General features: G+C 36.2%; 1 protein-coding gene across 1 annotated transcript; it reads left to right on the top strand.

The window, feature by feature from the left end:
* The first annotated feature begins 7818 nt into the window (after positions 1–7818).
* Positions 7819–12231, top strand: LOC145564785 (uncharacterized). Its single transcript, XM_081624986.1, has 2 exons — positions 7819–9532; positions 10172–12231. Exons 1-2 carry the CDS (start codon positions 7819–7821, stop codon positions 12229–12231), a joined length of 3774 nt encoding a protein of 1257 aa, XP_081481112.1.
* Positions 12232–15972: the final 3741 nt, after the last annotated feature.

Genomic DNA, 15972 nt, shown 5'->3' with positions numbered 1-15972 from the left:
TTATTTCCTAAAAGTATTTCTTTCATCTTTAATACTACTTTGTATGTGGTTGTAATTTAATCACATACTTTTGATACCTGTAGTTATTATTGTTACTCGTACCAAATAATACCTTCTTTATCACATTTTATTTACAGACATTAGTCATCTTTCCTTTTTGTTTGTCACATTTTATCTTCAATATACTTTATACTTATCTTCAATATACTTTATACTTCGTATTTGGTACTTATATATATATATATATATATATATATATATATATATATATATATATATATATATATATATATATATTTACTATAGTACTATATTTCTCAAAAGTTGGACCCCACATTCCAATATTCCACGATTTTTTTTCTATCTAATTTAATCTCTTCTAAAAGGGGCAATAAATATGTGATAGCACTTAAGTAAAATGTTCAATAATAAACACAGACTTTTCATTTCTCATATTTGAAGCAATAATGACATTACTTAACAAAAACGTGGATGTTAATTAGTTAATTTGATTTATGCATTATGGGTGGTACGTACTCAAGCCATGAGATAGAATTTTACTTACATTATTTGTCCGTTATGACTCTATGCCTACATAAACAATACAACACAAATCTTCATTAATAAATAATAATATCAAAATTGCAAGATCCAACATGATTTGTAAACATAATTTGGCCTTAGATAAGCTTGAGAAATTAAAAAAAAAAAATTGCTCATTTGAACTTCAGATTTGGAGCAACCTGGTCAAGCACTCAAGTAATAACAATAGCAGGCATGACAAATATCAAAGCTTTTACAAACTTTTTAATTTTCATTTTATCATATTTTATATTCTATAAATGGTCAACAAAAAACATTTCTGTTACTTTCAATTAAAAATAAATAAATACTACCGAGTAATTATTAGTATAAAATCTATAGAACTTCTTAACAAGTGTAGATTAATTCCTGTATCCACTCAAACCAAATCAAAAGATGTATAAGTAGCTTTTATTAATTTTATTTTTTTCTATTTTATTTTTTTTAAGCTAAAGTATTTAATTGGCTAAATCTCGATAGAGAGACAACAACTGGATCCCACACTACTGTCTAAAATCAGATGAGGTGTTATTATTTTATGAGTTTTTTTGGGTTGGTTGGTTTAACAAATTGACCTTTCTTTTTTATATTTTTTGAAAGGAAACAAATTGACCTTTACATCGATTTTTTTTTTTTTTTTTTTTTGTTTGTTTGACAAATACATCGAAATTTTATTTACGAAAAAAAGGCAGATTTTTATTCAATAGACAAACTTTTAAATAAATTGGATGTACAATATTTTTATTGTACATCCGTTATAAAGTTACTACTAGAATGAGCAAAATTTACCCTAATATGAATAAAAGTTAATTTGATATAAATAAAAGGTACGAAATATTTATGCTTTATTGATAAAAGTAACCTAAAAAATATTAAAAGTGGCCCTAAATTTGATTAAAAAAAGTGACCCCTGACATACAGTAAATTATTGTACACCAAATGTATACAAAAAACCTCATAAATTTAATCAATAAAATGTTTGATTTTCATTACTAAGAATTGCAATAATTTACATATCTTAAAATTATATACGAAGTTTTGAAAAATAATACAATTATATTTTAAACTCCGTACATGTGCCAATGAGAACTTTAAGCATCAATATATTTTATATTTTATTATTTATTAGTAAGACTATATCTTTCAAAAAAAAATTATGTAAAATTGATTTTATGATATGTGCAGTTGTGATTAATTCTACTATGTATAACATTTTAGTACATTATAGCAAAAACATTTATATACAAACACAGTTATATTGATTTAAAGTTCATTTATGAGCAGGGCAAAATTAAATTAGAACACTTATTAACTTTTTTTTTTTTTTTTGTAAATAAGAAGAGTTATCTTACCGGTATACAGAATTGACTTTTATAACGGTCATGGGTTAATCAAGCTCTGGTTAATTGACAAGACAATAATATATCTGTTATTTCTTACCTATTAAGATAGAAGAGAGATTATTAGTGTATATAAAATATAAATAGTGGAGTGCAAAAGTCTAGATGAAAAGTTTTTATAGGGAGAGAATAATTAAAAATTATTAAGGATGATAATGATACGAAGATAATTTTGATCGATGATACGTATGTCTGTTTTATAATTGGCTGATCTTCACGCTTATTTGTGTGAGCTAATGTACCTTAATAAAGCCGAATTTTTTTAACTTTCGTATTTATTATTTTTGAAATATGCTTCCACGTGTCCAAAAGTTTAGAGAACATCAAAGCCACACAATTGTAGGGACTTAAATTCATTTGAAAATCAAAAATCAAATGAAATGTCACATTTCTCATCTACGCATGTGAGATACTTTAGGTCACATTTCTTATAATCTCTCCTTAAATAATTACAAGGTACTCCCTCTGTTTTTTTTAGATGCATCACTTGAGTTTTCACACTTATCAAGACACAATTTTGACTATTAATATCTTTAATTAGATATTAGTAAAAATTATAACAAAATTATATTATGATAGTAGACATTGTAACAAATCCAACAATATATTACATGGCCATGTTTAAAAATTATATAGTAGTGAAAAAATTATGTCAAATGTAACATATGAATAGTGTAAATTCTCAAGTGATTCATTTAAAAAAAAAACGGAGGGAGTACAAAGTAAATGTTTATTTTGAACATCTCTTTAAAAACCGTTAGATTATTGAAGATTATCCGGGGTGCGAAGTAAATGTTACTTTGAATTGCTATTAACAACTGTCTTTAAGTTCTAACACATGATATCCTCTACTATATTAAAAATGTTATACCCATTTTCACATTTTATATCAAAGTGTATTTATTTATCTGATTTTCACTTTTTTAACATGATTTTATCTTATTTGAATATCATATCTTATTATAATTAATCTTAAGGCCTGTTTACATTTACTGAACTGAGCTGAACTGATTGCAGCTAAACTGAACTAATTGAAGATAAACTGAACTAAACTGATTGGAGTTGAAGTGAATTGAACTTAACTGAACCGAAATTAAGCTGAAGTGAATAGGCCCTTGGTCAAAATTTGAACATGGTAATCCTTATCAACAAACTTAATTTTCTTGAAATATAAAATAAGTAAACACAACATGTCCTTAGTTTGACCAGCCATAATTGTACATACTACCAATTAAATAAATTAAAAATGTGGTTTTTATAAATGCAATAATATTATTGGACAATAGAGTATTAATTTAAACTAGTTACACATATTACTGCATTTAAAATAGTTATGCATAACCTGTCAAAAAAAAAAAATTAGTTACACTGTATAGTATGTCATTGTGAATATTAATTCTTCGATTTAGTGTTTTTTTCTTGCCACTTATACTTTAAATCTTTTGTCAAATTATTTTATCTTACACATTTCTATTCACCTTTACATATTGAATCTCATTTGGTTGATCCATCTTTTATCTTACACCTGCTCACATGAAAAGTAATGGCTACTTAGAATATGAAGAAGTGGCCAAAAATTAATTGGTCAAATATGGATTATTGGCTTATGTACATTTTTAGGTGTTTTCAATCGTCCTTAACTTTCTAAATAAGTTTTTTGCGTGATTTTTAATTTTCAATTTTATTTTAGTTATATACTTATATACATAGGACATGTCATATTCACTTTATTTGATTCATCAAAACTTAAATTTATTGTTTGAACATGTGAGAATGTTTGAGATTTATTGAAACTTATTTTGTTTGAAAATTATTTAAACTAGCTGAAAAGAATACACTGTTAGTGTCCTAAGTGCAGATGTGACACACAAAGCTATTCAAAAATAAAAAAATTAAATAAAATTGTGATACACAAAGTGTGGCAAACTGTGGGCTTTATTTCAAAGAAAGTGTGGCAAATAAAACACAAGTGCAAATTTGCATGTAATGCTGTCCACTCAAAGCATCGCAAATCAACTCAAAGTTACGCAAATTAACTCAATAAAGTTGAGCAAATAAATCTCCACATTTCGCAAGAAAGTCTAAGAATGTCAAAACTCAAAAGAGGCCAATTTGCGCAAGTAAGTGGCTCGGATAATTGAGAAAGTTTGTTGCAAGTAAAGCAAATACGAAGTAGATTATTTTCCTTATCCCAATACATCCATTAAACTTGTTTTAATCCTGTGCAATGCACGAGTTTATAAAGTAAGATTTATTAATAATAATAATAGTCAATTGAAATTAAATGACTTATGTAATTTTTTTTTTTTTTTTTTTTAATTTATTAATCTCAATCCTTTAATTTTTTATTTTTTTGAAACATGTCTATCCTTTAAATTAATAAAAATAAATAAATTAAATTAAATTAAAAAAAATTTAAGTGAATGACGAGAATAGTCATCCGTCATTCTTTCCCTTGCTCATCTTCTCCAACTTTTTCTCTCTTTTAGTTGACCCTTTATATGAAGAGGGGATTCAACGTTTAACCAAATTAACCTAATTATTGGTCCGCTTGTGGCAACATTAAGCTTAATTATCTAGATGTTAAATTATCCAATAAGAATGAATGGTACTCATATGAATATATGGGTGCACAAAAAGTGAAATAAAGTATTCGAATTCTTCCAACACTAAACACCCGTTTTCCAACAAATCTACGAGGCTGTCCACATTGTATTGCTAAATTGCTTCTAACTTGATTGATTTAATGGGCTTTACTCTTCTTTTCTTCCTTCTATTGGGCTCTTTGCCATGTTTTTAACTTACTTTTTATACAAGTAAAATTTTACATGTTCTATCAAAATACTCCCGTAATTATTACCGCATTGGCGCACTCCATGATAAATCTAAAATAAGATGATGTCAATGTCATACGTTAGGGAAAAAAAAAAAAACTGGTTGATAAAAAAACTTATACAATTATGAAATAGTATAACCATGAAAGTAGTATATATAGTGCATCAGGGTGCACCACGAGCTTGGTGCACCCGAAAAGAACATTAGACATATTTTAAAGATCATGGTGAACAAACTAACATACTAATGTTTGAAAAATAACATAGTAGTAATTGAGAAAGAACATACTTGTGTTTGACAAAAAAACATGTTTGTATTTGACAAAAGAACATGTTTGTGTTTGACAAAGAATTTGACATTACAAAAAATTTAAAGTCTTTACAAAAAGAATATGTTCTTTTTCATGGTTAATCAGGTGGTTGAATGTGTTTGAAAAAGAATCCTATGTTTAACAATAGAACATGTTTGTGTTTGACAAATAACGTGGCATTAGAAAGAACGTAAGTCTTAAAGGTGATCATTGGGCGGGCCAAGAGCAAAACATTAGCCCACTTCTCGAGCCAGGGCTGGGTCAAGCCAAGATTCGGGCCGAAATTTTTGTGCCTTACCCCACCCAAAATGGGCGGGTCGTGCTAGAAAAACCACTACAAAAAAATGTCCATATAGAAACAGAATTCTAGCGACGGAATTCAATCCGTTTCTAAATTAGAGACGAAATTTAAAAATCCGTCTCTAAATTAATTTAGTGAAGGACTTACAAAATCCGTCTCTAAATTAGAGACGGAATTAAAAAATCTGTCTCTAAATTAGCAACGGAATTGAAAATCCGTCTCTGAATTATAAACGGATTTTTTTTCCGTTGCTGAATCTAGCAACAGATTTAATTTATTTTCCGTTGCTGAATTTAGAGACGGATTTTTTTTTCCGTTGCTAAGTTAGAGACAGATTTTTTTTTTCCGTTGCTAAATTAGAGACGGATTTTTTTTTTTCCGTTACTAATATGAGCGACGGATTTTTAATTCCGTCTCTAAATAATTTTTGAAACGAATCATGTAAAATATTACATTAGAGACGAATTATGTAAGTTAAATTAGTCTCTAAACTAGAAACAGATTTTCAAATCAATCTCTAAACTAGAAACGGAATTTAAATCCGTCTCTAAACTAGACACGAATTTGAAAATCCGTTTCTAAGTTAGAGACGGATTTTCAAATCCGTTTCTAAGTAAATTCCGTCTCTAATATTTCTTTCACTTATTATCAATTATGTGCGTAGAAGTAAACAAATAATATTTTGTATAGTTGGTAAGAGTTTCACTATGTGACTTTGAGGTCACAGGTTCGAGTCCTACCTTCTTGCAATTGGGGATTCAAGGAGCCTTACATGCAAAGCCAAGTCGGGTTGACCCGAGTGAGGTCAAACAAAAGAGACTCCTCCTTCTAGAGTCAAAATATTTTTTTTCCGTTGTTGATATGAGCGACTGATTTTATTTTCCGTTGCTGAATCTAGCAACGGATTTTTTTATCTGTTGCTAAAGCTAGAGACAGATTTATTTTTTCTGTTGCTAAATCCAGCGACGGATTTATTTTTTCCGTTGCTAAATCTAGCGACCGGGATTTTTTTTCCGTCACTAAATCCAGCGACGGATTTTTTTTTTCCATCTCTAGATCCATTTAGCGACAAGGTTTTTACCAACGGAGTGATTCTGTCGATATATCCGTAGCTAGCTATGTCTAGCAACGGATTTTTAGAATTTTTTTTTTCCATCTCTAAATCCATTTAGCGACAAGGTTTTTACCAACGGAGTGATTCTGTCGATATATCCGTAGCTAGCTATGTCTAGCAACGGATTTTTAGAAATTAGCAATGGATTTCACCTGTCGCTAAAAGGCCAAATTTTTGTAGTGAACAGTTAAATATGCAACAAAATACAGTCCACAAAAAAATAAAATTTCGGACCAGGTCGGGCCTGACCCGATTTCGGACAGAAAAAATCTGCCCAAAATTTGGTCGGGTCGAGTCGGGCTAAGTATGATCAAGTATATAAAGTCTTTACAAAAAAGAACATGATAATACATTTGGTTGAATTTAACTATTTTTTTTACTACCTCTGTTTCATATTTTTTGCAACTTTGGAATATTTTACATCTCACAAATAATACCCCAAAGTTGCAAAAAATATATAACAGAGGTAATATGTGCATACATTATATTAAAGAACATATTGTATAATGTAAAGAACATATAATTCAAACTCAAAGAGCATAATGATCAAACTTAAAGAATATAGTATGCTCGCGTTTTTTATAAATATATATAATGTCCTTTTTTTTGCTCATGTTCTTTTAAATATACCTAACATTCTTTAGATGCACCATGTGAATGGTGCACTGGGTGACTGAGTACACCAACCACACATTAGTACAGTCAACAAAAAAAAATTGTTAAATACGAAGGACTTCGTAAGATTTAATATGACTTTTTTTCTTTAAAAGCACAAAAAGAAGTTAAAGCAATTTATAAAAATAGTGACCATAGTCAAATTTTGTCAACTAAATTGATCTAGATGAAGTATTTGTATACGAAATAACTAAATCTTTTAACTTATTCATTCTAACAAGGTGTGCTTTGTTTTTACTGGAAATTTAAACTTTGAATAATTCAGAAGACTTATTATTCTTTGTTTTTATTGTGTGCACTTGAATTGGTCACTGTTAAGATAAGATAGTATATCTTAGGGAATATATTTTGTTATCTTTAGGTAGGATAAGATTTCCTAATTATTTCCTAAGGTAGATTATGTAGATTCCTACGTTGATTAGGTTTCTAAGATATGTGTATAAATATTTTACTGATGATGAATGAAGGAGGCAACACTTTGTGATTATCTTGACATGGTATCATGAGCCAGGAATCAAATTTTTCTTTGCCATGAAAATTAACCTGCTATAAACATAACAAGCACAAATCAAGAAACACGAAGATCATAAATTGGTTGGAGATGGGTGACAAAACACCTGTAGACTTGACGTATTATCTCGGTTCCAGTGATGCTCCAGGAAACATAATCACGCCTATACAATTACGTGGTGAGAATTATGATGAATGGGCTCAAGCTATTCGACGCTCATTAATGGCCAAACGAAAATTTGGCTTCGTAGATGGATCGATTAAGATGCCGACGGATGAAAAGAAGTTAGAAGATTGGATTGCTGTCCAATCCATGTTGGTCTCGTGGATATCTAATACACTTGATCAGAAATTACGATCGACGATTGGAGATTATGATGATGCGAGTATTTTGTGGACAAATCTCAAGAATCGGTTTTGTGTTGTGAGTGGTACGCGTGTGTGCCAATTAAAGACGGCGTTGGGTGCGTGTCATCAAGTGTCTACGGAGTCCATAGCTGATTACTTTGGTCGGCTATCGAAGATTTGGAAGGAACTTCTCAATTATACGAGAGTTCCTAAGTGTAAGTGTGGGAAGTGTGAATGCAACATCGTTACACAGGTGGAGCACATTAGGGAAGAAGACTACTTACACTATTTTTTAATTGGCTTAGATGCTCACTATGCTGCAATAAGGACTCAATTACTTGCTCAAATTCCTCTGCCTAGTGTGGAGGTTGCTTACCAAAATATAGTCATGGCAGAAAGTTTGCGTGAAGGTGGTATGAAGGTGGAGAATGCGGTGGCTTTTAAGGTGGATTCACGGGCAAAACAGAAATATGAAGACAATAGTGACAAGTTTTGCAATCATTGTAATCGAGTGGGGCATGACGAAAGTGGGTGTTTTCAGATCATTGGTTACCCCGAGTGGTGGGGGGAACGTGGTCGTGGTGGACGAGGACGAGGTCGCGGAGGAGGACGTGGAGCTGGCCGTGGAGGAGCTCGTAATTCTGGCAGTACCTCGGCAAGCTCCTCATCTCAACAACAAGCTGTGAGAGCTAATAAGGTAGCTAGTGCAGCACAGTCACAATCAAAGGCCACCACTTCCAATGAAGATGCGGCAGCAAGCTTAGCAGGCGTGAGTGCTTCTCAAGTTCAACAGATTTTGGAGATTTTGAATCCCAAAAATAGACAGTTGCATGGTAAGACAAATACAATTCCTTGGATTGTAGATACGGGAGCGTCAAACCATGTTACATGTGAATTTAAATTGCTCAAACATGTGAAGAGAATACAAAATTGTCCCGTAGGTTTGCCAGACGGAAAGTCGGCTAATGCGGATCAATTAGGCACAGTGATATTGCCAGGAGGGTTACAACTTGATAATGTGCTTTATGTACCTCAGTTGACTTGCAATTTGATTTCTGTCACTCAGTTAAGTGATGAATCTAATTGTATTTTGCAATTTACTAACAAAATATGTGTTATACAGGATCCGCAGACGAGGAAGGTGATTGGTGTGGGTGAACGCGAGGATGGATTGTATTTTTTCCGAGGAGTCCCTCAAGTGAAGATTCTAGCAGTAGATGGTGATTCGTTCAACTTGTGGCATCAACGGTTGGGGCATCCCTCAGACTCAGTTTTGAGATTAATTCCAGTTGTGAGTAGTAATTCTAGAAGAAATATTAAAGTTTGTGATGTTTGTCCTCGTGCAAAACAATCTAGGTCTAGTTTTCCTATTAGTGAGAATAAAGCAAGTCGTATATTTGAACTTGTGCATATAGATTTGTGGGGTCCATATCGAATACCTTCTTCATGTGGTGCTCGTTATTTTTTAACAATAGTTGATGATTTTTCTAGAGGTGTTTGGGTTTATTTATTGCAAAATAAAACCGATGTTGAATTGATGTTTTTAAATTTTGTGGCTATGGTGAAACGACAATTTAATCATGATATTAAAATTGTTAGAAGTGATAATGGTACGGAATTTAATTCCTTGAAAGATTATTTTAATACTAATGGCATAATTTTTGAAACATCGTGTGTGGGAACACCTCAACAAAATGGAAGGGTAGAAAGAAAACATCAACATATTTTAAATGTTGCACGGGCTTTGAGGTTTCAAGGGAATTTGCCGTTAAAATTTTGGGGAGAGTGTGTTTTAGCGGCATGTCATTTAATAAATAGAACTCCAACTCCGTTACTTGAAAACAAAACACCTTTCGACATATTATTTAATAAACCTCCATCATATGAATATATTAAGGTGTTTGGTTGCCTGTGTTATGCTCACAATCAAAGAAGTAAGGGGGATAAATTTGCGAGTCGTAGTAGAAGGTGTGTCTTTTTGGGATATCCCTTTGGGAAATAGGGTTGGAGAGTCTTTGATTTAGAAACCGAAGAAATAATTGTGTCACGTGATGTGCGTTTCTTTGAGAATATTTTTCCATTTAATGAGGATTTAGTGAGGGAAAATATGAAGAAACAAGAGCGATCAGGTGGCAGTGTGTGTTATGGTGATGATGATGAGTGGCTAGCAGCATGTGCCGAGCCACAAATGCAGGAACAACAGCCACCCACAGCCCAGCCAGTGGGTGCAGGTGACGCCACAAACCCCCAGCAACCTTCTGCCCAGCCAGAGGGTTTACCAGCGGCCGCTGGGGGGAGCAGTGGGGGAGACGAGCAGCAGCACGATGCTGGCTGCAGTGTACGTGAAGAGCAGCAGCATGGTGTTGCTCGTGTGCGTGAAGAGCAGCGAGAGGAAGAGGGGAATGTCGAGGTCTTGGGGAAAGGTCATCGGACGAAGTTTTCAAACAGCAAATATCGAGATTTTGTTACTCACACAATACGAAAATACAATCCATCATCAAGTACACCGACACCTATATCATCTTCCTCAGGTACTCCTTTTCCTCTCACACATTTTGTTGATTGCTCACGTTTTTCTGAGAAACATAAAAAGTATATTGCAGCTATAACAGCAGGGAATGAGCCTAGATCTTTCAAAGAGGCAATGAAACATGCAGGTTGGCGAGATGCAATGGCTGCAGAGATTAGAGCTCTAGAAGAGCAAGGGACTTGGGTTCTTCAGAAACTTCCACCAGGGAAGAAAGCCTTGGGAAGTAAGTGGGTGTATACGGAGAAACGTGATGAGCACGGGAACTTGTTGAGATTGAAAGCACGGCTAGTGATATTGGGAAATCAAGAAGTTGAAGGGCTTGATTACAATGAGACTTTTGCACCAGTTGCAAAGATGACTACTGTAAGAACTTTTCTAGCAGTAGCAGCAGTGAAAAATTGGGAAGTACATCAGATGGATGTACACAATGCCTTTTTACATGGAGACTTGGAGGAGGAAATTTACATGAAAATTCCTCCAGGTTTCAATAAAAATAATTCTGATTATGTGTGCAGGGTGAAAAAATCATTGTATGGTCTGAAACAGGCTCCCAGATGTTGGTTTGCAAAATTAACTGCAGCATTGAAGAAATATGGATTTAAGCAATCCTACTCAGATTATTCTTTGTTCACATTCACCAAAGAAAAATTGCAGTTGAATGTGTTGATATATGTTGATGACTTGATTGTTGCAGGGAACAATAAAGAAGCCTTATCAAAATTTAAGGCATACTTAGGAGATTGTTTTAAGATGAAGAACTTGGGAGCATTGAAATACTTCTTAGGACTTGAGGTTGCGAGAAGTAAACAGGGAATTTATATTTGTCAACAAAAATATTCATTAGATATTATTTCTGAAACTGGTTTGTTGGGAGCTAAGCCTGCAGATTTCTCGATGGAACAAAATCACAAACTAGCTCTTGCGGAAGGCAAAGTATTAGAGGATGTGGAGAAATATAGACGACTTGTTGGCCGTCTAATTTATTTATGTGTGACTAGGCCGGATATAGCATATTCTGTTCATATCTTATCTCAGTTTATGCAGAACCCAAAGGAAGCACATTGGGAGGCCGCACTTAGAGTGGTGCGTTATTTGAAGAAACGTCCAGGGCAAGGAATACTTCTTCGCTCGGATAGTGAATTGCAACTTGAGGGTTGGTGTGACTCTGATTGGGCTAGTTGCCCTTTGTCTAGGAGGTCTTTGACAGGTTGGTTTGTGTTGCTTGGTTTTTCCCCAATATCTTGGAGAACCAAGAAACAACCCACAGTTGCTACATCATCTGCAGATGCGGAATACAGGTCAATGGCGGCTGCAACATGTGAATTAAAGTGGTTGAAACAACTACTTAGAGCTTTGGGTGTACAACACCCGCAGGGTATGAAATTATTTTGTGATAGCCAGTCAGCCTTGTACATTGCTAAAAATCCGGTATTTCATGAAAGGACGAAACATATTGAAATTGATTTGCATTTTGTAAGAGATGCGGTTCAGGAAGGCCTAATTTCACCTTCGTATGTTCCTACGAAGGAGCAGCTTGCAGACATTTTTACCAAAGCCTTGGGGAAGGCTCAGCTCGAGACACTACTTTCCAAGTTGGGCATTCGAGACCTTCATGCTCCAACTTGAGGGGGGATGTTAAGATAAGATAGTATATCTTAGGGAATATATTTGTGATTATATTTTGTTATCTTTAGGTAGGATAAGATTTCCTAATTATTTCCTAAGGTAGATTATGTAGATTCCTACGTTGATTAGGTTTCTAAGATATGTGTATAAATATTTTACTGATGATGAATGAAGGAGGCAACACTTTGTGATTATCTTGACAGTCACAGTCTTGTTCTAGTAATTTTCTTGGTTTTGAACATTTGGAATAATATATTATCTCTGTTAAATGTTATGTGCAACTTTTGCTAAAAACGGATGATTAATGTTATGTATAACTTTTCATTTTCTTTCTTATTTTAGTAAACAAAAAAGCTTAAAAAGACTGATATACCCTTCATTAAAAAATCAAATTTGAATAATTTAGTGGGGTGGTCCCATTTTCTCTCTTTCTTTTTTTAAGTGAGGTGGTTCAATTTTCTCTTTCCCTCCCAATAAAATCATATTTCTTCACCCCTTTTTAAGTGGAGTGGTCCCATTTTCTCTATCCCCTTTCTTTAATTACTTCTCATTACACTAGGTAATTTTTACCCCTCAAATTTTTGTCTTGGTAACCGCAACTCCCTCTAAAGTTGCACATAACATTTAACAGAGGTAATATATAAGTTGACTCACTACTATTCACTATGTTGATTAATGTTTTATAAAGTAGAATTACCATAATTTTTTTTTTCTTTGTAGGTAAGGAGAATTACCTTGCAAGTAAGGGGGAAATTGGAGATCCTACTTGTTTCGGGGTTTTTTGAGTCCCTTGGGAGAGTTACAACACTAAGACTGGATGCTCGCTTGGATACCTGTACCTGCAAAACAACGGAGCACCGAATGGTCGGTGGTCCGCCTCCGAAGCTTAAGTTAGTCTAAGTCCGAAGAATAAGGTGCGGAATGTAAAGGGTTATCTGCTCAGATTCCGAGCTCGGGTGTACTGTTCTCTTGAGAGTGACAGTTCTAACAATGATTAGTAATCACTGAGTATATCTCACGTAAAGAGTGTCAAGCTGTTTTACGCGTTGCGTATGTATGTATTACGTGGCCATAAATGAGGAGGTCATTTCCTATTTATAGGCTTCTCGAAAACCGTGCACTCCCTAGGGTTTCGTGCCCTAGGGAATACTCAAGCAGCCTTTGCAGACCTCGGGATTTGGGCCTGAAGGCCGCCAATCCCAGGTCCTTTTATCCGTCTGCCACGTGTCGTTCCCTGAGAGGTCCAAGGTGGCGCCCCTTTCAGTGACACGTGGCGGACTCTGATTGGGCCAACTGGCCTAGGGTATTTTTACCCGAATCATTTGCCCCTCACAGGTGACATGCGCTCGCCACGTGTTGCCTGTGACAGGTGTCATCATCCGACTGGTCGGATTTTGAATAGTTACTGTGGAGGGAAAATTTTAGGGTTTTTAACCCTTCTATAAATAGAAAGTTTTCACCCCCCAAATCTTTTACACCTTTGCGAATCTTTGGAGAATCTCTGACTTTTGACTTTAAGAATCTCAAAATTCCCTAAGTGTTTCTTAGTTCTCAAGCATCCGACACTCGGCCCGCTGTCCGACAGTTCTCAGCAAACCAAGCGTCTCTTCACCCTTCTTCTAAAGGTAACGCCTGTTTCTTCTTTTGTTTCTCATTTTTTCTTTGTTTTCGAAAAAATGGTTTCCCAATCGCATGCGGCACAGTATAGGATAGTGATCAGCCGGTCACCGGGGACGGCTGAATCTAGAACTTGCAGTGCCGACTGCTTGACCAGCGACTGTGCTTTGCGAACTTCTCCGAATCCGACTGGTTTCGCGTCTGTGCAGGACACGATGGCCAGAACGAAAAGAACAGCAAGAAAACCCAACTCTGATGGATCTTTTTTCCCGTCGGATGGTTCGACCCTTTATTCTGACGGCTCAATGAGGGTGCCTCGAAGTGAGGTGTCGGAACACCCTGATAGCCCTTCTTATCTTCCTCCTACCCCTACTTATTATCATTCGCCCTCCTCAAGTGGTACTCCTAGTGATAGGATACTGGAGGAGGCAGATGAAACCTATGCAGCCGGGCCTTCTGAACCAGTCGGCAGTCCCTTAGCTCTGATGAAAGTTCTGATGACGAGTCGACCTCGTCATCTTCTTCAGATAATGCCTCTGCCTCTTCAGGGGAGGCAAGGACCAGAATAGACGCTGCCAGGGAGTCCTTGGCAGTTGAGAGGGGGGAATCCTGGGCCGAGCCGAGCGCTTCCAGGCGCTTGGAGAAAGCTCCCTATTATCATCATGTTCCGCAGAGCAGGCGGAACACCATGGCAAACGGCCTTACAAGTTTTAAGCGTAAGGTTGTTCTGGGCCATGGCTTCACTTTGTGCGTCCCTAATAAGGACGACACCATTACTTGGCCGAGTATGGCCAGCTATGCAGACCGAGCATTCGGTTGTTATGAGGCGGCCTTTCAGGCTGGCTTGCGCTTCCCTCTCCACCCGGCCGTGGAGAGGATTTTGGATGGATACCAACTTGGTATCTGGAAACTCGTACCCAATTCATGGATCAATATTTTGGGGTACGTTGCCGCCTGCGAGATGCTGGAAGTGGAGGCGAGCTTTGAAGCATTCGCCCACATGCATTATCTTAGCAGGGCGCCTGCTAGAGGTGGCGAGGGCTGGTACACCTTGACTACATGCAAGGGGTACATGATGGCTGTCGGCAAAGAGAACAAGTGGAAGGACTGGAGAACTAAGTTCTACATAGTCAAAACTGCCGACCGCCGCCTGAACCAAAAGTATAACAGGTGGAATAAGGATCCACCTCTCCTAGCAGGCAGGAGTGCATTGCCAGCTCTTCCTAGACGAGCAAAGGAAGAGATCATGGACGCGGGCTTGTTCACCGTGTCTGTGAAGACGAATGATGAGGGGGACAAGGAAGTCACCCCTCAATGCTATCTCCCTTTGTACAAATGGTTTGAGGAAGGGACGTTCTTGGCCGCTTGTGGGCTAAGTACTGAGATGCCGAGAGGTAGTCGGCCGTCTTTTTAATATGCCATATCTATTTTGCTTGTCTTCACTTGTTAAATGTGTCTTTTAACACTTGATTCTTTTTGCAGACAAAGCAATGGAGAAACTTTCGGCCTCCAGAAAGCCGGCTGTATCTGCTGCCAGATACAGATCAAACGTCCTTAGGACGGAAGCCACCACTGCTAGGGTGGGAGAGCAGCAACCAGCCGGTACCCCAGGGGTGAGCTTTTGTCCTTGGCATTTTTCTGATTAATGCTTGTCCTTTGCTGAAGGTTTACTGACCTTTGCTTTGTCTTCAATGACACAGGGTACCTCCTCCAAATCCCCGTCCAAACCATCCGACCCCAAGCTCCAAAAGACTAGGGCGGGTGATGTGAGCGCATCCGGCAAAGGCGGCCGGAAGCACATTGCCCATAAGCCCAAGAGACCCTCAGACGCCTCTGTTGGTGAGAAGAGGTTTCTGGGGGAAAAGCCCCCATCTTCATCCGGTAAGGAGAGGCTTTTGGGGAAAAGGCCCGCCTCTTCCGCCGGTCAGAAGAGGGTTCTGGGGGAAGAGGAGGTGGATGAGGACGATGGTAAGAACCATTCGCCCCCGTTTCCTTTCTTCAAGTTATCCATACTTTAGTATTTTTCTAACTTTTTTCTTCTTGCAGCTCCCATACAGAGGCCGACTGTAGTTCAAATGGCCAAGAACATGCTGAGGGCAATTGATCCGGATGATAAAGCATCCG

This window comes from Chenopodium album, chromosome 10, assembly GCF_948465745.1.
Source record: "Chenopodium album chromosome 10, dcCheAlbu1.1, whole genome shotgun sequence".
Taxonomy (NCBI): Eukaryota; Viridiplantae; Streptophyta; class Magnoliopsida; order Caryophyllales; family Amaranthaceae; genus Chenopodium; species Chenopodium album.
The sequence above is the reverse complement of the archived record's forward strand: the minus strand, read 5'-3'. Positions and strand labels throughout refer to the sequence as shown.

What these genes read in the sequence shown, in the direction of transcription:
- LOC145564785 (XM_081624986.1), top strand. Translation starts at nt 7,819, where the DNA reads ATGGGTGACAAAACACCTGTAGACTTGACGTATTATCTCGGTTCCAGT. An exon ending in ACCTTCTTCATGTGGTGCTC is followed by an intron (nt 9,533 to 10,171) that starts GTTATTTTTTAA and finishes ATGAGGATTTAG; the next exon opens with TGAGGGAAAATATGAAGAAA.